At 41.6% G+C, this 24,956-nt stretch overlaps 1 protein-coding gene across 2 annotated transcripts; it reads left to right on the top strand.

Moving 5' to 3' along the window:
* The first annotated feature begins 941 nt into the window (after positions 1-941).
* Positions 942-20,242, top strand: scamp3 (secretory carrier membrane protein 3). 2 transcript variants are annotated; one of them, XM_062964883.1, is made up of 9 exons: positions 942-1,095; positions 4,728-4,805; positions 8,291-8,422; positions 9,146-9,266; positions 13,595-13,723; positions 13,850-14,009; positions 16,839-16,940; positions 18,160-18,277; positions 19,962-20,242. In XM_062964883.1, the coding sequence occupies exons 1-9, from the start codon at positions 1,039-1,041 to the stop codon at positions 20,106-20,108; spliced, it is 1,044 nt and encodes a 347-aa protein (XP_062820953.1). In that variant the 5' UTR covers positions 942-1,038; the 3' UTR covers positions 20,109-20,242. The 2 variants fall into 2 exon arrangements, with proteins under 2 accessions (XP_062820953.1, XP_016853037.2); XM_016997548.2 differs by having other exon boundaries at positions 8,288-8,422.
* The last annotated feature ends 4,714 nt before the right edge of the window (positions 20,243-24,956 follow it).

Here is a 24,956-nt window from a genome sequence, read left to right as displayed (position 1 = left end):
CCTAATTAGAGGGAGAGGAATAATTGTTTTTATCCAATCGCTGCCAGTTAAAAGGCTAAGCTCCACCCACTTGGGTCTCCTAGCAACCCACTCAGCCCAGGGGACAGGCAGAGTTAGGCCTCACTTAGGCCTCTTCCCCACTGCCTATAAAATACAGATTATCAGATTTGAACTGGATTATATGGCAGTGTAGACTCAAGGCCCTTCCACACAGCTATATAACCCATTTATAATCTTATATTATCTGCTTTGAACTGGATTATCTTGACTCCACACTACCAAATAATCCACTTCTGTGTGCTGTCGGACACAATTGGACTTAATGTCATGAGAAAACGTTTATCCTTGACCTTAACTACCATCAATTCCTCAATACTTTATTTCTCATACCACCAGACTTCGCCACAGCAACGCGTGGCCGGGCACAGCTAGTTATTATATATTATTGTAAATTATATTGTGTGTATATACACATGTATATGCACACATATACATATGTGTATTTATTATTATTATTATTATTATTATTATATATTATTATGTGTATAGATAGAAGATATCGATATGCATAGATATAGAAGATATGTCTATAGATTATGTGCAAAGATAGAGATAGAGATATGTTACCAATCCCCATGGGTGCCAGTTCACAAAGGCCACACAATCCAGATTCAGAATGCAGGTTAAGTGCTCCATGAGTCTACACTGGCAGCTCGCCTGCACTCCGAAACCAGAGAAGACATGAGAGCTATTGGGCTTCAAACAGAGGTAAACACAGCCCAGCTCAAGCTGGGGAAAAAGGGAGGGAGTACAAGAGACTACAATTCCCAGCATGCACAGAGAGATCCCCTCCCCTTTCCGATGGCCTTGGGGACTCCAATTCCCGTCGGCCAGCGCGGGGAAGGCAAAGCCCCGCCCCCTGGGAATCCCCACCCCATCCTCTGATGACGCGCAGGGCCCCGGCAGCCAATCAGAGGCGAGGATCCCAGCAGCCGTAGAGGCAGCAGAAGCCAGCGAGAGGAGTGGGCGCAGGCTGGCATGGCCCGGAGCGGAGAGGGAAACCCCTTCGAGGGAGACCCCGGAAACCCCTTCCAGGTCAGAACCGCATTAGACATCTATCTGGCAGTGTAGATGGGGCCCGGGACTCTTGCGAACTCACTTCCTGCCGAGTGAGTCTGTGATTCCACGGGATTCTGGGAGTTGTAGTCCAAGGGAGGCCTAGAAGTGCCTGGCTCAGGAGGCCCCGGGCCCCGCCCTGGACTCCAAATCCCAGGGTTCCCAGCGGGGAGAATAATAATAATAATAATAATAATAATAATAATAATAATAACAGCACTAGAGAGGCACAACAACAAGAGGGTTCCAATGGAAATGCATATGAAAGATGGATGGGTGAGGCCTAGCTTGGAAACAGGGATTTAAGAGCCTTAGCAGAACCACAAGCTGAAGTACACTGAACTACATTATATAAACAATCAGGGCCAGCTAACACCTCCCAATTTATTTATTTATTTATTTATTTACATCACTTTTACCCCACCTTTCTCCCCGAGGGGACTCGAAGCGGCTTACAATAAATAGGCAAAAATTCAATGCCTAAAAACACTGTAAAAACAACAATTCATATAAAAAAATCTACAAAACAACAATTCATATCAAACAGATACCATTGCAAAATAAAATCACATTATATAAAATTTTAAGTATGTCCAAGATTAGAATCCATTCATCCAGAATCCCAATAAAGGATTCCCCACAGGCAGGAGCTGCAAGGCTATTCAATGCTAATCAATATAAAATAGCATAATATAAAAATAGCAAAAATATAAAATAACATAATAATAATAATATTGTAAATACAGTAGAGTCTCGCTTATCCAACGTAAACGGGCTGGCAGAATGTTGGATAAGCAAATATGTTGGATAATAAGGAGAGATTAAGGAAAGGCCTATTAAACATCAAATTAGATTATGATTTTACAAATTAAACACCAAAACATCATGTTATACAACAAATTTGACAGAAAAAGTAGTTCAATACACAGTAATGCTATGTAGTAATTACTCTATTTATGAATTTAGCACCAAAATATCACGATGTATTGAAAACGTTGACTACAAAAAGGGCGGAATATAAATACTGTAAATACTGAGAAGGGCGGAATATAAATACTGTAAATAAATAAATACAAAAATGCGTTGGATAATCCAGAACGTTGGATAAGCGAGTGTTGGATAAGTGAGACCCTACTGTATAAACAATAACGGCCAGCTAACACCTCCCAATAAAGGATTCCCCACAGGCAGGAGCTGCAAGGCTATTCAATGCTAATCAATATAAAATAGTATAATAATAATAATAGTATAATAACACTATAATAATAATATTGTAAATATAATAATATTGTAATAATCATAAGATAATATATAAGAATATAGAAACATATTATGAATAACGTTATATTATTATCTTATTACTACATTATATTATTATAACTATATTAAATAATAATATAGTATAATAATATAATAATGTAATAATCATAATACAGTAGAGTCTCACTTATCCAAGATGCGCTTATCTAAGGTTCTGGATTATCCAAACCACCTGCACTGGTTTCTGCCAGAGTCTTTGCAGTTCAATCTTGAGGTCATGATAGCGGCTGAGTTTTTCCTGCTGTTTTTCGTCAATGCGACTGTCACCTGGGATGGCAACATCAATGATCCAAACCTTGTTCTTTTCCACAACTGTGATGTCTGGTGTGTTGTGTTCCAGAACTTTGTCAGTCTGGATTCGGAAGTCCCACAGTATCTTTGCGTGCTCATTCTCCAATACTTTTGCAGGTTTGTGATCCCACCAGTTCTTTGCTGCTGGGAGGTGGTACATGAGGCATAAGTTCCAATGAATCATTTGGGCCACGTAGTTGTGCCTCTGTTTGTAGTCTGTCTGTGTGATTTTCTTACAGCAGCTGAAGAGATGATAAATGGTTTCGTCGGTTTCCTTGCACAGTTTGCATTTTGGGTCATCAGCTGATTTTTCGATCTTGGCCTGAATGGCCTTTGTCCTGATGTCTTGCTCCTGGGCTGCAAGGATCAGGCCTTCTGTCTCCTTCTTCAGGGTCCCATTCGTGAGCCAGAGCCAGGTCTTCTCTTTATCAGCTTTTCCTTCAATTTTGTCAAGGAACTTTCCATGCAATGTTTTGTTGTGCCAGCTGTCAGCTCTAGTTTGTAGTGCGGTTTTCTTGTACTGATTCTTTGTCTGCTGTGCTTTGAGGAGTTTCTGATTTCTGACTTCAATCAAAGCAGGTTCTTCACTTTGCTTTCCATATTCTGCCAGGGCATGTTCTTCTTCTTTGACTGCTTGTTTGACTTGTAAGAGTCCTCTGCCCCCTGATCTTCTAGGCAGATATAGCCGGTCAACATCACTGCGAGGGTGCAGTGAATGATGAATGGTCATGAGTTTTCTTGTTTTTCTGTCCAGTTCCATCTGTGTCCAGTTTATGATGCCAGCAGTATATCTTATGACAGGTACGGCCCAGGTGTTTATGGACTTGATGGTGTTGCCTCCATTGAGCTTGCTTTTGAGAATTTTTCTGACCCTATTATTTGAAACACAACAAGATGAGTCCACAACAGACACTCTGCTGGCTGTTGTATTGGATCACACATCGGACACTTCCCAAGTGTCTAGGACTGTGTGATGTATCAGCTATTATTATTATTATTATTATTATTATTATTATTATTATTATTATTATTATTATATTATGACAGAGCAAACAAGATACACTTCCCAAGTGTCTAGGACTGTGTGATGTATTTTTGGATGATGCGCGCAGATCCCAGTCGGGTGGCCTTTTGCAGTTGGCAGATCGTAATTTTGTCAATGCCTATTGTTTCCAAATGCCGGCTGAGATCTTTTGGCACGGCACCCAATGTGCTGATCACCACCGGGACCACGTGCACTGGTTTCTGCCAGAGGCTTTGAAGTTCAATCTTGAGGTCCTGAGTTTTTCCTGTTGTTTTTCGTCACATGCGACTGTCACCTGGGATGGCGACATCAATGATCCAAACCTTTTTCTATTCCACAACTGTGATGTCTGTTGTGTTGTATTATTATTATTATTATTATTATTATTATTATTATTATTATTAAATCACCCAATACGGTTGAGGGAAATAATAACAGAAGATATGATGACACTGGGTTTGGCACCCGTCCATGCAAAGGAAGAACCATGAAGCTTTAAAGCAGAGGTTGTATGGCCATCTGTTGGGAGGGCTTTGATGGTGGCAAAAGGTGGTTGGACTAGACGGACACTACAATTTCTGTATTTCCTAAATTAGCCTTCTGGGCATATTATCTGCTCTCCTTCCCCCTTTGGAGCCGTGCCCAGTGTTTGGAGAACGGCTGTCCAATGCAATGTTTACTCCCCTCTCCTTGCTCTCAACCGGCCTTTGCGTAATGTTTGCCCTCCGGGGCTGCGTTATCTTCCTAGGAGATAAAGGGAAACCTCTCTGTTGCGGTCTGCTATTGTCTGCCCACACATATCATGCAACTACATGCCAAAATATCTGTGTCTTGGGAGTATTAGAAACCCAGCCTTGGCTGAGTAATGGCCACTTTCTTTCCTTCGGCACGGATAATTTTTCGGAGAGCGATGACTTAGCGCTTGGAGCCTGGCTTCCTGCGATGATTCTCAAGTTTCGATTCCTTTTTTCGTTAGGACCCTGCCGTCATCCAGCACAGGCCCACTTCGGAATATGCCACGCTGGACGTCTACAATCCGTTCGACAAACCCGGGGTAAGTGTGTTCTGGGAGTTGTAGGCCAAAACACCTGAGGACCCACAGGTTGAGAACCACTGCTCTCGAGCAACAGACAACAATCCTGCTTCCTATTGATGCACCCTAGAATCGCATTGGTCTACTTCGCTGCCACATCACACAGTTGGCTCATGTTCAACCTGTGGTCCACAACATCCCCATATAATTCTCTGGGATATTGGCTGTCCTTCCCAGTTTGGGATCTGCTGCAAATGTGATTTGCCCACATTGCTCCTTGAAAAATAATACAGTAGAGTCTCACTTATCCAAGCTAAATGGGCCAGCAGAACCTTGGATAAGCAAATATATTGCATAATAAGGAGGGATTAAGGAAAAGCCTATTAAACCTCAAATTAGGTTATGATTTTACAAATTAAACACCAAAACATCATGTTATACAACAAATTTGACAGAAAAAGCAGTTCAATATTTATTTATTTATTTATTTGCAGCATTTATATTCCGCCCTTCTCACCCCGAAGGGGATTCAGGGCGGATCACATTATAGGCAAACATTCAATGCCTTTTAACATAGAACAAAGACAAACAAACATAGGCTCCGAGCGGCTTCGAACTCATGACCTCCCGGTCAGAGTGATTCATTGCAGTTAATTGCAGCTGGCTTGCTCTCCCGCCTGCGCCACAGCCCGGGCCGCAGTAATGTTATGTTGTAATTACTGTATTGACTAATTTAGCACCAAAATATCACGATGTATTGAAAACATTGACTACAAAAATGGCTTGGATAATCCAGAACCTTGGATAAGCGAGGCTTGGATAAGTGAGACTCTACTGTAATAATAATAATAATAATAATAATAATAATAATAATAATTTAATAATTTAATAATTTTATTTTGTTATTTTATTTTTTTATTTTTGTTATTTTGTATCCATCTCCCCAATGGGTTCTCGGAGCGGCTCACACGGGGGCAAGCCCAATACAATCATATAATATCATAAAATCAACAGTTGAGACATCAAAGAATGCATTTAAAAACAAATTAAACGAGTCATGATTTAAAATAGACATAATTAAAATATTAAACAATCATCCAAGGCGTTAAAAGGTCCAATATAGGACAACAGTCTGGGCGACAGTCAAAATTGATGAAGGGAGTGTCTATTACAGAATAGAACAATACATCAAATAGACACAACAAGCAGGGAAGATAACTGTAAAGTGACAGGGCAATGTGGATATGGGCCAGGTTATAACAGACTTGTCTACTCAAAAGCACAATGGAACAGCCATGTTTTTAATTGCTTTTTTAATTGCTTTAATTGCAAATAAGTTGTTTACCAGGCTGTGGCGGAGCTGGTTAACCGCCAGCAGCAATAGATCACTGCCGACCTCAAGGTGGCAAGTTCGAAGCCTGCATCGGATTGAGCTCCCGACTGTTTAATAACCTAGCTTACTGTCCACCTAAGCAGTTCGAAAACAGCCGCAGCTGTGAATAGAGAAATTAGGGACTGCTTAATGCGGGAGAGGTTAATTTAATTTACAACACCGTAAAAATGTCAGCGATCAAAGAGCAAGGAGGAAGTACTACAATCATAGTGGATGAAGCAACAGCTCCCCTTGTGGCCGGAATCGAGCATAATCTCTGGAAGTTGGAAAATGTTGAATTACTGTATATACTCGAGTATAAGCCTAGTTTTTCAGCCCTTTTTTTAAGACTGAAAAAGCCCCCCTCAGCTTATACTCGAGTGAGGGTCCTGGTTGGCTTATATTTGGGTCAGTTTATACTCAAGAATATATGGTACATTTATTATTTTTCTCTATTATTATTGGTATGATTACATTTATTATTTTTCTCTGTTATTGTTGCTACTATTACATTTATTTTACTCTATTTTTATTATTATTAATAATACATTTATTATTTCACTCTGATCTTATTGTTATTATTATTGCATTTATTATTTTACTCTATTATTATTACTGTATTGAAAACATTGACTACCAAAATGCGTTGGTGCATGGCGAAAGTCAGAAAATTTTAAAGATGAACTACTTAATGAAACCAGAGACTTACCTTTTGGGCATTCTGGACAAAGACATTTTTCAGGATATTAATAAAGAAAAATTAATCATATTTCTGTCAACGGCAGCAAGGATGTGGAAGTTGGAGAAGATACCAGATAGAGAAGACTGGTTAAAAAAAAGTATGGGAGATAAAAGATATGGACCAGCTAACATACTATTTGAAAAAAAAACACTGGCAAAGGGTGTAAAGAAGACTGATTGGTCGGTATTCGAAGAGTATATGAATTTAAAGTACAATCCTTGAAGAACAGATCGGCAAAAAGATTTTTTTAAACGGGAGAGAATATAAAAGAAGCAGATCAAAAGAAACTTGAACAGGAACAAGGGCTGAATGGAAGTTCAAAAATGTATTTATATTATATATAATATGTTTTGATATGGTCAAAACTGACTAATCAATAAAGAGTTGTTGTTGTATACTAGCTGTGCCCGGTCACGCATTTCTGTGGCGTTGTCTGGTGGTGTTGGTGAGAAATGGTTGATGTAGTGGTGGTATTGAATGTCTGTTGTATGGTTGTCTTTATGTTTAGTATGCACACTGAAGTGGATTATATGGCAGTGTGGAGTCAAGATAATCCAGTTCAAAGCAGATAATATAAGATTCTAAATGGGTTATATAGCTGTGTGGAAGGGCCTTGAGTCTACACTGCCATATAATCCAGTTAAAATCTGATAATCTGTGGAAGAGGCCTAAGTGAGGCCTAACTGTGCCTGTCCCCTGGGCTGAGGAGGTTGCTAGGAGACCAAGTGGGCAGAGCTTAGTCATAGAATCATAGAATCATAGAATCATAAAATAGTAGAGTTGGAAGAGACCTCATGGGCCATCCAGTCCAACCCCCTGCCAAGAAGCAGGAAATCGCATTCAAAGCACCCCCGACAGATGGCCATCCAGCCTCTGCTTAAAAGCCTCCAAGGAAGGAGCCTCCACCACAGCCCGGGGGAGAGAGTTCCACTGGGAGAGTCTTCAAACTGGCAGCAATTGGATAAAAACAATTATTCCTCTCCCTGTAATTAGGACTTTATTTTTCTTTTCTTTTTTGTTGTATCAACCTAGAGCCGTGAAAGATGGGTTGTGTTGTCAAATTTTGAGTTTGGGGGCCCTGTAGTTTTGTGGTTTTGTCCGCTGCCCTGATGCTATCACTCTTTTATATATATAGATAGATAATATTTTTTTTCTTTCTCTCTCTTTCCTTCTTTCTCTCCTCTTTTTTATCTTTTTCATTTTTCTTTGGATTTTCACTTATTTTTTCCAAACTTTCCTATAAATATTGTTCCCCCTCTTTCAATGTACAAGTAGTTTGAAAACCTCTAATAAATTTATTTTTTAAAAAAATGTGTTGGATAATCTAGAACGGTGGATAAGTGGGACTCTACTGTAATGGTAAAGATGTCTCCTCCAATCCCTTTGCAGCAGCCCGCCCCTCCGTACGAGCCCCCGGCCTCGGCTCCAACAGTTCTTCCCGTGACGCCAGCAGCCCCTGCGTTGCCACCAGCCAAGAAGCTGAGCCCCACGGAGCCCAGAAACTATGGCTCTTACGGCACTCAGGTAACAGGAGTAATACAAAATCATAGAGTTGGAGGGCACCCCAAGGGCCATCCAGTCAAACCCCCTGTCATGTGGGAATACACCATCAAAGCCCTCCCAACAAATGGCCATCCAGACAGAGAAGGACTCTGTAAGGTTCTCGTCTCCAGTTGTGCTGTGGATTAATCTTCTCCGGAAGAATACACCAAGACACACAATGAGGTAGATTGCCATACAGCTTTTATTGTTCGGAATACCAAAGCCTACTCTATAGCCCATCTATATAGGGGCTCGTTACAATGTTATACAAGGGCTATCCAGAAAGTAGGCTACGTTTTGGATTTTAAAAAGAACAAAGAATAGGATAAATCATTTACCATATGCAGCTGAAAGACACATTCCAAAACTACAATCTCATGTAATCCCCATTTAAATTTAGCCACATTTCTTATAGATAAATGAGTTTGAAAAGTACTGCACCAGTAAATTTGCCGCCTCTCTCCTCTGTTTTCAACAATGGGGGCGTGGCTGGCAGCGCAGTGTTATGGCTATGCTGCAGGAAGGGAGAAGGGGGAAGAGCTGAGGGCACAAGCGGGGAATTTACTGGTCCAATTTATGATGCCAGCAGTATACCTTAGAACAGGTATGGCCCAGGTGTTTATGATATTATTATTATTATTATTATTATTATTACTCTTTCACCTGTATTGCCTTTGGTTGCTCCTGCCCTCTGTCTCCTATCAGGACTCGGCCGCGGCCGCCACGGCCGAACTCTTGAAGCGTCAGGAAGAGCTGAACCGCAAAGCGGAGGAGTTGGACCGCCGGGAGCGAGAACTCCAGAATGCCGCTTTGGCCGGCGGAGCAGGTACAGCAGCCAAGGCCACATCTATTGCTCCCAGGGTTTATTGCGTGGCTTTACAGAGACCTTAAAAACACAACGAAAAGGACAAAAAGTGTCTGTAATCGTGCATCTTCGAACTAAAGAAATAGAATTGCTCCATGAAAATTACAAAGAAACACAAGCCCTACAGCAGCTTTCCCCGGGGGGGGGGTCAGAAGGGGGGTGTCAAAGGGGTCGCCAAAGACCAGTATTTTCTGTTGGCCATGTGACTTCTTCGTGCCAAATTTGGTTCAATTCCATCATTGGTGAGAGTTCAGAATGCTCTTTGATTGTAGGTGAACTATAAATCCCAGCAACGACAACTCCCAAATGTCAAGGTCTATTTTCCCCAAACTCCATCAGTGCTCACATTTGGGCAGATTGAGTTTTGGTGTCAAGTGTGATCCAGATCCATCATTCTTTGGAGTTCACGGTGCTCTCTGGATCTAGGTGAACTACAATTCCCAAACTCAAATTTCAATGCCCACCAAACTCTTTCCATATTTTCTGTTGGTCATGTGACTTCTTCGTGCCACGTTTGGTTCAATTGTGAGAATAATTAATGCCTCTTTGGAGCAGGGTAGATTTCCATCTAATCTAAAACAGGCGGTGGTGAGACCTATCTTAAAGAAGGCCTCCCTAGATTCGACCAACTTGCATAACTACAGACCAATCTCCAACCTTCCATTTTTGGGCAAGGTCTTGGAGCGGGTGGTTGTCTCTCAGCTCCAGGGATTCTTGGATGATACGGATTTTCTGGACCAATCACAGTCTGGCTTCAGGCCTGGGTTCAGTACCGAGACGGCTTTGGTCGCCTTGGTGGATGACCTCTGCAGAGAGCTGGACAGGGGGAGTGTGACCCTGCTGGTTCTCTTGGATATCTCAGCGGCTTTCGATACCATTGACCATGGTATCCTTCTGGGACGTCTCTCTGGGATGGGCCTTGGGGGTGCTGTTTTGCAGTGGCTTCAGTCCTTCCTGGAGGGGCGTTCCCAGATGGTGAAGCTGGGGGACACCTGCTCGGACCCCTGGCCATTGTCCTGTGGGGTCCTGCAAGGTTCTATTCTGTCCCCCATGCTTTTCAATATCTACATGAAACCACTGGGCGAGGTCATCCGGGGTTTTGGAGTTCGGTGCCATCTCTACGCGGATGACACCCAACTTTACTACTCTTTTCCACCTAAATCCAAGGAAGCCCCTCGGATACTGGATCAGTGTCTGGCCGCTGTGTTGGCCTGGATGAGGGCGAACAAGCTGAGACTTAATCCTGACAAGACAGAGGTCCTCCAAGTCAGTCGAAAGTCCGATCGGGGTATTGGGTGGCAACCTGTGCTTGACGGGGTCGCACTCCCCCTGAAGGCGCAGGTCCGCAGCTTGGGGGTCCTCCTGGATTCGGGGCTGACGCTTGAAGCTCAGGTGTCGGCCGTGGCCGGGAGGGCCTTTGCACAATTAAAACTTGTGCACCAGCTGCGACCATACCTCGAGAAGTCTGATCTGACCATGGTGGTCCATGCCTTAGTTACCTCTAGACTGGACTATTGCATTGCGCTCTACGTGGGGCTGCCTTTGAAGACAGTCCGGAAACTGCAATTAGTTCAACGCACGGCAGCCAGGTTTCTAACTGGAGCAAATTACAGGGCACGTTCAATGCCTCTGTTTAAGGAGCTCCACTGGCTGCCGCTTACTTTCCGAGCCCAATTCAAGGTGCAGGTTCTTACCTACAAAGCCCTAAACGGTTTGGGACCCGCCTACCTTAGAGACCGCATTTCCCCCTATGAACCCGCACGATCTCTTCGCTCGTCGGGGGAGGCCCTCCTCTCGCTCCCACCACCCTCGCAGGCGCGGTTGGTGGGGACGAGGGAGAGGGCCTTCTCTGTCGTGGCCCCCCAGCTTTGGAACCTGCTCCCTAGGGAGATTAGGCTGGCCCCCACCCTCCTCTCCTTCCGGAAGAATCTGAAAACCTGGCTTTTCCGGAAAGCCTTTGATGAGTGACTTTTGTTGGTTTAAGATGCCTGCCTACGTAATAATAGACCCACTGATCTGCCCTCTTATTGTCACTATTGTCATTTATAGTACTTCATTGACTATGTCAATTATGTAACTATCTCCCCCCGATTTGACACATTTACCTTTCGGCCCAGACTTGTGTTTGATATACCTGTTTTAACATTCTATCTTGTAAGATTGTCCTTTTCGATTGTTTTACTGATATTGTTGATTTATTGTTGTAAATTTGTGTTTTTGTTTTGATTTTATATTGTGATGTTGGGCAAGACCCCATGTGAGCCGCCCTGAGTCCCTTCGGGGAGATGGGGCGGGGTACAAGAATAAATTATTATTATTATTATTATTATTATTATTATTATTATTATTATTATTAATTCGATCGTCGATGGAGTTCAGAATGCTCTTTGAGCGTAGGAGAACTATAAATCCCAGGAACTACAATTCCCAAATGGCAAAATCAATCCCCTTCCAAAATCCCACCAGTATTCAAATTTGGGCGTATCGAGTATTTGTGCCAAATTTGGTCCAGTGAATGAAAATACATTTTGCATATCAGATATTGACATTATGATTCATAACCAGAGCAAAATGACAGGAAGGAGCAACGAAAATAATGTGATGGTTGGGGGTCGCCACAACACGAGGAACCAGATTAAAAGGTTGCGGCTTTAGGAAGGTTGTGAATCACTGCCCTACATGGACTTTGCAATAGAGAAAATTACCGTATATACTTGAGTATAAGCCGACCCAAATATAAGCCGAGGCACCTAATTTTGCCACAAGAAAATTGGGAAAACATTGACTCAAGTATAAGCCTAGAGCACTAAATTTCAGAAATAAAAATAGATACCAATAAAATTACATTAATCGAGGCATCAGTAGGTTAAATGTTTTTGAATATTTACATAAAACTCTAATTTAAGATAAGACTGTCCAACTCTGATTAAATGATTACAGTAGAGTCTCACGTATCTAAGCCTCACTTATCCAAGCTTCTGGATTATCCAAGCCATTTTTGTAGTCAATGTTTTCAATATATCATGATATTTTGGTGCTAAATTCTAAATACAGTAATTACAACATAACATTACTGCGTATTGAACTACTTTTTCTGTCAAATTTGTTGTATAACATGATGTTTTGGTGCTTAATTTGTAAAATCATAACCTAATTTGATGTTTAATAGGCTTTTCCTTAATCCCTCCTTATTATCCAAGTTATTCGCTTATCTAAGCTTCTGCTGGCCCGTTTACCTTGGATAAGTGAGACTCTACTGTATTCTCATTTTCTTCAATGTAAATGCCCTTATGTATCCTTTTAATAATAATAAATAGAGTACAATAATAAATGTAATAACAATAATAATATCAGAGTGAAATAATAAATGTATTAATAATAATAAAAACAGAGTAAAATAAATGTAATAGTAACAATAATAATAGAGTAAAACTAGCTGTGCCCGGCCACGCGTTGCTGTGGCGTTTTCTGGTGGTGGTGTTGAGAAATTGTTGAGATAGTGGTGGTATTCCTTCTACCATGCAGGAGGACACAATCCAAGCACTCCTGACAGATGGCCATCCAGCCTCTACATAATAATGATGATGAAGATAATAATAATAATAATAATAATAATAATAATAATAATAATAATAATAATAATAGAAGCATAGAGCAATGCGTGGCCGGGCACGGCTAGTAAGATTATAAATGGGTAATATAGTTGTGTGGAAGGGCCTTGAATCTACACTGCCATATAATCTATTAAAATCAGATAATATGTATCTTATAGGCAGTGTGGAAGAGGCCTGAGGCCTAACTTTGCCTGTCCCCTGGGCTGAGTAGGTTGCTAGGAGACCAAGTGGGCGGAGCTTAGCCCTCTAACTGGCAGCAATTGGATAAAAACAATTATTCCTTTCCCTCTAATTAGGACTTCATTTTTTCTTTTCTTTTTGTTGTATCAACCTAGAGCCGTGGATGATGGGTTGTGTTGTCAAATTTCGAGATTGGGGGGCCTGTAGTTTTGTTGTTTTGTCTGCTGCCCTGATTCCATCACTCTTTTATTTGTATAGATAATAAATGTAATAATATCAATAAAATATAAAAAATAATAAATGTACCATATATACTTGAGTATAAGCTGACCAGGACCCTCACTCGAGTATAAGCCGAGGGAGGCTTTTTCAGTCCTAAAAAAGGGCTTATACTCGAGTATATACAGTACTCACCGCTTGTCCGAGAGTTCAACATAAAACGCTCTCCTTGTTGTCGCCTGTTTACTTGACTTTGTCTCTGTTTTCGTCTCGCAGCCAGGCCGAACAATTGGCCACCCCTGCCTTCCTTCTGCCCGGTGAAGCCGTGCTTCTATCAGGACATCCCGGTGGAGATCCCGGTGGAATCGCAGAAAACCGTCACCACGATGTACTACCTCTGGATGGGTAAGCACAGACAAATAGGCACTGATTCCTACCCTAAAGCTCCTGCAATACTTATAAGTATTATAAGAATTATAAATGCTTCCATAATATAACGCAACCCTCCTGGTGTCTCTATGTGCGTTGCAGCCAGCATCGTGACCCTCTTCTTCAACTTCCTGGCCTCGCTGGCCTTGTTCTGTGTGGACACTTCTGGCGGCTCCGGGTTCGGCCTCTCCATCCTCTGGGCCTTGATCTTCACCCCTTGCTCCTTCCTGTGCTGGTACCGGCCCATGTACAAGGCCTTCAAGTACGTCGGTTAAAAGCACGCTGGGAGTTGTAGTCCAACAGATTGAGAGGAGTTTCAGATGCGGGGGGCGGGGAAGGGCATCGTGTTGTGGATTGTAGCAGAGGCAGATTGTGAGGATTTGGGGTTACCGTATATCAGAGGTCCCCAAACTAAGGCCCGGGGGCCGGATGTGGCCCCCCAAGGTCATTTACCTGGCCCCCACCCTCAGTTTTATAATACATTTTTATATCAGTTTTAACAATATAATATATTGTATATACATATAATATTGATAAAAATATTATAATGTTATACAATATAATACTAATAATAATACCATATAATAATATTAATTATATGTTATATATTACATATAGTATTACAGTATAGTGGTATAGTTCAATATAGTAATGTACAATGCTAATATTGTGCTATGCTAATAATATAATATATTGTATGTGCATACAGCTGCTCTGAGTCCCCTTCAGGGTAAGAAAGGTGGGATATAAATGTAGTAAATAAATGTAGTAAGTAAATAAATAATTAATTTTAGACTTAGGCTGACCCAAATTCTGAAATGACTTGAAGGCACACAACAACAACAAACAACAATCCGAATTAACTTGAATATCTCATTGGCCAGTAGCAAGCCCATACTTTCCATTGAAATCGTGATAGGTTTATGTTGGTTAAGATTGTTTTCATTTTTAAATATTGTATTGTTCTCTCATTGTTGTTGTTGTTTTGCACTACAAATAAGACATGTGCAGTGTGCATAGGAATTGGTTCGTATTTCTTTTTCAAATGATAATTCGGCCCCTCAACAGTCTGAAGGATTTGCTTTGCTTAAAAAGTTTGAGGACCCCTGCCCTATATACTCGAATATAAACCGACCCAAATATAAGCCAAGGCACCTAATTTTACCCAAAAAACTGGGGAAACTTATTGACTCGAGTATAAGCCGAGGGTGGAAAATGCAGCAGCTACTGGTAAATTTCAAAATGAAAATAGATCCCAATGAAATTATTTTGAGGCATCAGTAGGTTAAAGGTTTTTTAATATTTACCGTATGTCAAAGAAAAACAGTAAACTAGTAAACTAGTAGGGTCAACAAAAACAATATGGTATTAACAATAACTTAATAATGATCTATATATATAAAAGAGTGATGGCATCAGGGCAGCGGACAAAACAACAAAACTACAGGCCCCCCAACTTCGAAATTTGACAACACAACCCATCATTCACGGCTCTAGGTTGATACAACAAAAAGAAAAGAAAAATAAAGTCCTAATTAGAGGGAGAGGAATAATTGTTTTTATCCAATTGCTGCCAGTTAGAAGGCTAAGCTCCGCCCACTTGGTCTCCTAGCAACCTCCTCAGCCCAGGGGACAGGCAGAGTTAGGCTTCACTTAGGCGCCTTCCACAGATTATCTAATTTGTACTGGATTATATGGCAATGTAGACTCAAGGCCCTTCCACACAGCTATATAACCCATTTAGAATCTTATATTATCTGCTTTGAACTGGATTATCTTGACTCCACAATGCCATATAATGCAGTCATGTCGGCCACATGACCTTGGAGGAGTCTACGGACAACGCCGGCTCTTTGGCTTAGAAATGGAGATGAGCACCAACCCCCAGAGTCAGATAGGACTGGACTTAATGTCAGGGGAAAACGTTTACCCTTTACCTTAACTACCACCAATTCCTCAATACTTTATTTCCCATACCACCATACTTCGCCACAGCAACGCGTGGCCGGGCACAGCTAATAATAATAATAATAATAATAATAATAATAATAATAATAACAATAAACACTTCATTTGTATCCTGCCCTATCTCCCCATGGGGATTCAGGCCGGCTTCCAACATTCAATGCCTATATCAATTCAGAGCTAGATATAGATCTATAATTATATATACAGTAGAGTCTTACTTATCCAAGCTAAACGGGCCAGCAGAGGCTTGGATAAGTGAATATCTTGGATAATAAGGAGGGATTAAGGAAAAGCCTCTTAAACATCAAATTAGGTTATGATTTTACAAATTAAGCTCCAAAACATCATGTTATACAACAAATTTGACAGAAAAAGTAGTTCAATACGCAGTAATTTTATGTTTTAATTACTGTATTTACGAATTTAGCAACAAAATATCACAATATATTGAAAACATTGACTACACAAATGCCTTGGATAATCCAGAGCCTTGGATAAGCGAGTGTTGGATAAGTGAGACTCTACTGTAATTACTGTATTTACGAATTTAGCACCAAAATATCACAATATATTGAAAACATTGACTACAAAAATGCCTTGGATAATCCAGAGCGTTGGGTAAGAGAGTCTTGGATAAGTGAGACTCTACTGTATCTTCATTTTGGCTGAAGTAAAGCCTTTTTGATTTGCTTTCCCTTGTGTCCAAGGCTGTTTCTGGCGTAGGATTGGATAAGTTGAAGAGATGTAGATGTTTGAGCAGCTTTACCCCAATTTTCCATCCAGATAGTATGGCAGCATATAAGTTGAATCCTTAGTTGGACCTAGTGTTGTCGCATCCATCCTAAGTTCAGTTGCTAGTCTTAGAATCAGAGACTCCTAGAGTTGGAAGAGGTCCCAAGACCTATCCAGGCCAATCGCATTCTGCTAGGCAGGAAAGCATTATCGAAGACCTCCCGACAGATGGCCATCTCTCGTAATGAAGCTGCATTTAGGCTTAAACCAGGGACAGAAAACCTCTCAAGACTGATTTTACAGCCTCAAACTGCACCCAAAGTTTCCTGATGCATAGAGCTCATAGAACAAGGTGTGCTAACTGGCTCCTCGCTCCCTTCCTCTCTTCCAGGAGCGACAGCTCTTTCAACTTCTTCGTCTTCTTCTTCATCTTCTTCGTGCAGGACGTGGTTTTTGTCCTGCAGGCCATCGGCATCCCCGGCTGGGGCTTCAGGTGGGGCAGGATCCTTGCATCCCTGCATTGTTTACCTTATGTAGGATTAGAGGAGGGCAGGGTTTGTAAGTGGTCGCTATACCCTGCTGTATTTGTTTGTTTTCTGGGCGTAAACAGAAGCAGAATGTAAATGCGATGTGATCCTTCAGTCTGGGATATGGATGCATTCTGTTGGATTTTGCAGATGTGAATAAACAGAAGCTTTACCACGGCTTCTGAACCAAAGTTCACCTTGCAGTGTAATAACGTGCCACTCAGGTCTGCGAAACAGTAACTTCAGTTCAATAGGTCGAACAGAGCAACAATATATACAGTAGTCTCTCTTGGCTTCTTAAAGAGAACAGAGGAAATAAACAGTCTTTAAATATGCCTCATCTATATATATAAAAGGGTAGTGACGTTTCGGCCTAGGACAAAACAACAAAACTACACATCCCAGAAACACTAAACTTGGCAGCACAACCCCTTATCCATGCCTCTACGTTCATACAACAAACAGCTCCAGCCACTCCAGAGAACGGCCAGTCTTTGAGGCTGCAACGCTATTCACTGCTATTCCACCTAACAATACACAACAATATAATCTCTAAAATCACGACACTAAATAAACAACAACACTCAAAACACAGGGGAATCCCACACAGGAAACAACCAGGCCCAGCTAACACCTCCCAACAAAAGATTCCCTCATGCAGGAAGCAGCCAGGCTTGGAAGCTACAAGACCATTCAATGCTAAACAACTTAAATAATCACACCCAGCTAACACGTCCCAGTAAAGGATTCTTCCAAGTACTAACCAGGCAGACCTTGAAGCTGCAGGCCTATTCAATACTAATCAAGGAGATCCATGGCAACACCTGCCTCAACCAGACAGCAGTTCTTTCTACCACACTGCACGTTATTCCACACATATATCAACCCCTTTGTGGCCCACCTTGATTAACACTGAACAGCCTTTCAGCTTCAAAGTCAGACTTTGGAAACCACGAGGCTACTCCATCTCATTCAACCTGGCCTAGCAAGGATACCCTTTGTAGAAAACGGCCAGGCTTTGAAGCAGCGAGGCTATTCACTGCAATTCCAATTGGCCACAGCAACGTGTGGCAGGGCACAGCTAGTAGCCTTATAAATGATCAGAGTTGCAAGACCAGCCTGTAGGGACATGGGCTGTGGGCACTCAAGAGTGTCCTGTTTTCTTCTTTTCTCGTCTGCTTGCAGCGGTTGGATCGTGAGCCTCTCGGCCCTGAAGCTGAACACTGCCGTGGCCGTCCTCATGATGCTGGTTGCGATCCAGTTCACAGCTGTGGCTGGACTGGGCATCATCATGCTAAAACGGGTGAGTGCCGAGGCTGCAGTCTGGACCTCTTCCAGGCTTTCTATAAAAGCCAAAGCTTGTATTCACGTTGCTTGGTTTGCACCACAAAGTGTGATAGGTCTGGACCAAGATAGCACACATACTCTTCATTTCCCAACTTAAAAATCATTCAGAGGTTTCAATTACAAAATCTACTGCATTTTGTGATAAATTAGCAGATGGACTAGCTACTGGTATTTATGTATGCAATGTGCAGATGCAACGACGAGGGGATTAGGTACTGGCCTATTGATATGCATGCAATGCTCAGATGCAGCCACAAGAGGGCAGAATATAGATAGAAAGGATTAGCTACCACCTTATTGATATATGCATTGTTTAGATGCAACCACAAGAGGGCAGTATATAGATAGAAAGGATTAGGTACCACCTTATTGATATATATGCAGTGTTTAGATGCAACCACAAGAGGTCAGTATATAGATAGAAAGGATTAGCTACCAACTTATTGATATATGCAGTGTTTAGATGCAACCACAAGAGGGCAGTATATAGATAGAAAGGATTAGCTACCACTTTATTGATCTATGCAGTGTTTAGATGCAACCACAAGAGGGCAGTATATAGATAGAAAGGATTAGCTACCAGTTTATTGATCTATGCAGTGTTTAGATGCAACCACAAGAAGACAGTATATAGATAGAAAGGATTAGTTACCACCTTATTGATATATGCATTGTTTAGATGCAACCACAAGAGGGCAGTATATAGATAGAAAGGATTAGGTACCACCTAATTGATATATATGCAGTGTTTAGATGCAACCACAAGAGGTCAGTATATAGATAGAAAAGATTAGCTACCAACTTATTGATATATGCAGTGTTTAGATGCAACCACAAGAGGGCAGTATATAGATAGAAAGGATTAGCTACCACTTTATTGATCTATGCAGTGTTTAGATGCAACCACAAGAGGGCAGTATATAGATAGAAAGGATTAGCTACCACTTTATTGATCTATGCAGTGTTTAGATGCAAGCACAAGAAGACAGTATATAGATAGAAAGGATTAGCTACCACCTTATTGATATATGCAGTTTTTAGATACAACCACAAGAAGGCAGTATATAGATAGAAAGGATTAGCTACCACCTTATTGATATATGCAGTGTTTAGATGCAACTACAAGAGGGCAGTATATAGATAGAAAGGATTAGCTACCACCTTATTGATATATGCAGTGTTTAGATGCAACTACAAGAGGGCAGTATATAGATAGAAAGGATTAGCTACCACCTTATTGATATATGCAGTGTTTAGATGCAACTACAAGAGGGCAGTATATAGATAGAAAGGATTAGCTACCACCTTATTGATATATGCAATGTTTAGATGCAACCATAAGAAGGCAGTATATAGATAGAAAGGATTAGCTACCACCTTATTGATATATGCAATGTTTAGATGCAACCACAAGAGGGCAGTATATAGATAAAAAGGATTAGCTACCACCTTATTGATATATGCAGTGCTCTCAGATGCAATCACAAGAGGGCAGAGTATAGCTAGAAAGGCTTAGCCACAACATGAGATGGAAAGCCGCTGTGAAGTCCCTGTCTCCAGGCAGATTGGGGTGGGCTGGATGGCCTTTGTGCTCTCTCCCCAGCCCACGATTCCATCTTCTTTTTCCCCCTCTCCTTCAGATCCACTCTCTTTACCGTCGCACCGGCGCCAGCTTCCAGAAAGCTCAGGAGGAGTTTGCGGCCGGCGTCTTCTCCAACCAAGCGGTGCGCACCGCCGCGGCCAATGCGGCCGCCGGGGCAGCAACCAGCACCTTCCGGGCCGCGTAAGAAAGCCAAGTCTCATGTGTCGGGAAACCAGCCTCTTGTTTCCACGGGGGGAAATGAAGATGACAACAAAGAAAAAGAAGAAGAACTCAGTTGCACTCCTGCTCTTGAATTGCGGAGGTCCTTTGTGTGTGCCGTTTTTCAAGAAGGCTTTCCTCGCTCCTGTGTAAACTCAACCCGGTTCCGCATGGGATTCCGCACTGCTGTCTCATCCCATTTCATACCACTTTCCTTCGGCGCTTTTTCGAGTCCAAAAGGGAGGCAGCGCGAGAACGGAGCGGCACAAAACATGTTGCTGTAGACTCTTTCCATTTCTAGGTCCACTTCCTCATTGCTCTCCTTTGTCTGCCCCACTTTCCGCTCTTCTGCCCAAACGGGGACTTGATTGTCCTTCCCGTTGCTTCTGCGTTCTTTCCGTCTCCCAGGTTTGCTCCAGAAGCTTCGGAAAGCCGTTGGGCTTCTTTGCTTCCTCCCACGATCTTCTCTTCTTGGCTGATACTACTGCTATTAACCAGCTAAGGCTCTTAACACCCAACAGACTGTTTCTCATTTTGCAAATTGCAGTGGCTTGATAGGGAAAGTTTTTCCTTGCACCGCCATTCCGAGGGATGTTTCCTTCTGTTCCAGCAGCAGCCGCAGCATCACTTAAAGAGCGTCCAATGTTTCCTGCACTTTCGGCTGTTAGAAAATCCCTTTGGCTCCCCATTTATTCCACTCGGTCAGGCTTTTGATGCCAATGCTGGCTCACAAAGCCAGTGGTCAAATGGCTAGTAAGTACTTTCATGTTAAGGTGCTTTGTTTACAACACCAAGATCCATTTCTTTTAGGTGCTGCTTCTGTATTTTCCTCCCAAATTGCATTAGGTATTCGGTGGGGGTGTATCGCAGCCTCTTGAATCCCCCACTTTGCATACATTTTACCCACAATGTCCTTTATTTTGACTACTATGTGGCACATTTTTCCCATTTTTAAGCTGGCTGGAGACTTACGATTTTTGCTCGTCGTTTTCCCATGATTGGAGGATATTTTCTCCATCCCTTGCGCTCGAGTGTTTTCTTTTAAATGGTAATAATTATGGCTTTTATATCCCAGGTTTTTTTTTCTGTGGCCTATATCATAGTTTTTCCCTCCTGAAATAGACTAGATAGAGCTTCATGGTTATTGGTTTGCTGTGGGTTTTCCGGGCTGTATGGCCATGTTCAAGAAGCTTTGAGTCCCCTTAAGGGTGAGAAAAGCAGGATAGAAAGTGAATAAATAAATAAAAAATAATTATCTCCTGATGTTTCGCCCACATCTATGGCAGGCATCCTCAGAGGTTGTGAGGTATAACGGGAATTTCAGACAGGAAACAATGTGGCATAAAGGATTCACGCAGGCAGGAGGCAGCCAGGCTTTGAAGCTGCAAGGCTATTCAATATTAATCAAGGTAGAAACCTGACTCGCCTAGTTTACAACACACCTCACACCCTCTGAGGATAGATACGGGTGAAACGTCAGGAAAGAATGCTTCTGGAACATGGCCAGACAGCCCAGAAAATTCTCAGCAACCCAAAGGTCAGAAATATATATACCCCACTGCCTCGTTTCCAACGGACCTCACAACCTCTGAGGATGTCTGCCATAGATGTGGGTGAAATGTCAGGAGAGAATGCTTCTGGAACATGGCCAGACAGCCCGGAAAATGCACAGCAACCCTTCTGGGTTGGTCTAAATTTCACATAGTTGCTAGCCATATGCATTTCACACTCAAGACTCCCTCTTTCCTATAGGAAGATGGTGAGATCTGAATCCCTATTGTTTACTTTGTGTTGGAAGCCTGCTTCATGGCCTAGGAACCATAATAATAATAATAATAATAATAATAATAATAATAATAATAACAACAACCACCCACCACAACAAATTATTATTATGATCATTACCAACTAGTTCTATCTCACCTTTCTCCCCAAAGGGACTCAAGAAGGGATACTCAAGCTAAATAATCAGTAAATAATGGTGTGTGTGTATATACACACACACACATCATTATTTACTGATTATATATAATGTGATACATAAATCCACCCATTTAGAGCTAATGCTGTTTTTGTCTGCTTGGTCACTGTGAAAGAAAGAATGCGCATCACACTATTAGGGCCACGTCAGTTGTCATGGTTGCATCCTATGGAATCCCGAGGTTTGTAGTTTGATGTGGCACTAAGGTTCTCTGGCTGAGAATTGTTCACGTCCCTTCTTAAACTGCAAATCCCAGAATAATTACAGCCCTTTTAATTGATCCCTGCTCCTTGATCGTTTCCGTATATATGTCCCTGACGATACTGGATCTTGCGCTGCGTATCAGATATTGTCCTGAATCACTGGAGGCTCTTCCTGTTCTGTCCCTTTGCGTGTATGGCGTCCGTCTCTGCCTCCTTTTCCCTCCCTCGTTTTTCGGTTTCGTTTCCGCTGTGCCAAACGCGAGATGACGTATGGAACGTTTATTTAAGGAATCAATAAATTGCGTTTTAACTCACTGGCCTTCTGTGCGGATGTACAATATGAATGGGTTCCTGAGTTGTAAGCTCAACACAAATAGCCCACTTATATACAAAATAGAAAATAAATAAGTACAGTAAATAATTTTAATGTTAAACTTGTTATACCGTTCGAATTCACAGTAATCACAAACAATATTGTGTGGGTTTTGTACAATCACTCTGAAATAGTATCAATGACTCAGCCGCCCATGACCGGTTTCAGCCATAGTGGGATGGGATACTCTGCTGTGTGTTTGATTCCAATTAGAATTTTAACCGCCCTGAGTCCCTCTGGGGTGAGAGGGTGGTCTAGAAATAAAGTATTATTATTATTATTATTGACACAACGACATTGTATGACACAGCAAACAAGACAGATAAGCTGGATTTCGTATCACAAAATCACAAGTCGAACACTTCCCAAGTGTCTAGGACTGTGTGATGTATTTTTGGATGATGTGCGCAGATCCCAATCGGGTGGCCTTTTGCAGTTGGCAGATTGTAATTTTGTCAATGTCTGTTGTTTCCAAATGCCAGCTGAGATCTTTTGGCACGGCACCCAATGTGCCGATCACCACCGGGACCACCTGCACTGGTTTTTGCCAGAGTCTTAGCAGTTCGATCTTGAGGTCCTGATAGCGGCTGAGTTTTTCCTGTTGTTTTTCATCAATGCGACTGTCACCTGGAATGGCAACATCAATGATCCAAACCTTTTTCTTTTCCACAACTGTGAGGTCTGGTGTGTTATGTTCCAGAACTTTGTCAGTCTGGATTCGGAAGTCCCACAGTATCTTTGGGTGTTTATTTTCCGTTACCTTTGCAGGTTTGTGATCCCACCAGTTTTTTACTGCTGGGAGGTGGTACTTATTTATTTTATTTTATTTAATACATTTATATCCCGCCCTTCTCACCCCAACGGGGACTCAGAGCGGCTTACAAATTATATTTACATACAATATTATTAGCATAGCACAATGCTGGCAATAAATTACTATATTGTACTATATCAATATATTGTAATATTATTATTAATATTACATGTAATACATAATATACAAGTAATATATAATTACTTGAGGCATAAGTTCAAATGAATCATTTGGGCCACATAGTTGTGCCTCTGTTTGTAGTCTGTCTGTGCGATTTTCTTACAGCAGCTGAGGATATGATCAATGGTTTCGTCAGCTTCCTTGCACAGTCTGCATTTTGGGTCGTCAGTTGATTTTTTGATCTTGGCCTTAATTGCATTTGTTCTAATGGCTTGCTCCTGGGCTGCAAGCATCAGGCCTTCTGTCTCCTTCTTCAGTGTCCCAGGTATTATTATTATTATTATTATTATTATTATTATTATTATATCCCACCCCACTATGTATAAAAACCTGTATCTTTAAGGAGAACAAGTGTCAAGTTTATAATTTTACCACCTGGGGAAAGGTTTCTGGGGGGTCACCTGACAGGATGGGAGTTGTAGTTCACTCACAACCTTATGCATTTGGTACCATTAAAACATTGACCTTTTTCAAACAACCCGGGCAAAACCAGGTATCCAAGATTGTAGGTATATATATATTTATATACAGTATAGAGTCTCACTTATCCAAGCTAAACGGGCCAGCAGAGGCTTGGATAAGTGAATATCTTGGATAATAAGGAGGCATTAAGGAAAAGCCTATTAAACATCAAATTAGGTTATAATTTTACAAATTAAGTACCAAAACATCATGTTCTACAACAAATTTGACTGAAAAAGTAGTTAAATACGCAGTAATGTTATGTTGTAATTACTGTATTTACGAATTTAGCACCAAACATCACGATATATTGAAAACATTGACTACAAAAATGCCTTGGATAATCCAGAACCTTGGATAAGTGAGTCTTGGATAAGTGAGACTCTACTGCAGGGGTCCCCAAACTTTTAAAACAGGGGGCCAGTTCACGATCCTTCAGATCGTTGGAGGACCGGACTATAGTTGGCCACCAAGCAATAATAATTAATAATAATAATTACAACAACAACAATAACAAAGAGAGTTGGAAGAGACCCCTTGGGCCACTGAGTCCAACCCCCTTCTGCCTTTGTGCACCAAAAGCACAAGCAAAGCATCCCTGACAGATGGCCACCCAGCCTCAATGTTAATAATAATAATAATAATAATAATAATAATAATAATAATAAGGGTTGTAAGAGAAGAAGAGACCCCTTGGGTCATTTAGCCCACCCGCTTCTGCCCTTGTGCCGTGGGGGCGGGATAAATAGCTTCGATGGGTCACATCCGTCCCCCAGGCCTTAGTTTGGGGACCCCTGCTCTACTGTATATATCTCTCTATC

Source organism: Anolis carolinensis, unplaced genomic scaffold (assembly GCF_035594765.1).
Source record: "Anolis carolinensis isolate JA03-04 unplaced genomic scaffold, rAnoCar3.1.pri scaffold_14, whole genome shotgun sequence".
Lineage (NCBI taxonomy): Eukaryota > Metazoa > Chordata > Lepidosauria > Squamata > Dactyloidae > Anolis > Anolis carolinensis.
The sequence above is the reverse complement of the archived record's forward strand: the minus strand, read 5'-3'. Positions and strand labels throughout refer to the sequence as shown.

What these genes read in the sequence shown, in the direction of transcription:
- scamp3 (XM_016997548.2), top strand. Translation starts at nt 1,039, where the DNA reads ATGGCCCGGAGCGGAGAGGGAAACCCCTTCGAGGGAGACCCCGGAAAC. An exon ending in ACCCCGGAAACCCCTTCCAG is followed by an intron (nt 1,096 to 4,727) that starts GTCAGAACCGCA and finishes TTTTTTCGTTAG; the next exon opens with GACCCTGCCGTCATCCAGCA. An exon ending in CCCATGTACAAGGCCTTCAA is followed by an intron (nt 14,010 to 16,838) that starts GTACGTCGGTTA and finishes CCTCTCTTCCAG; the next exon opens with GAGCGACAGCTCTTTCAACT.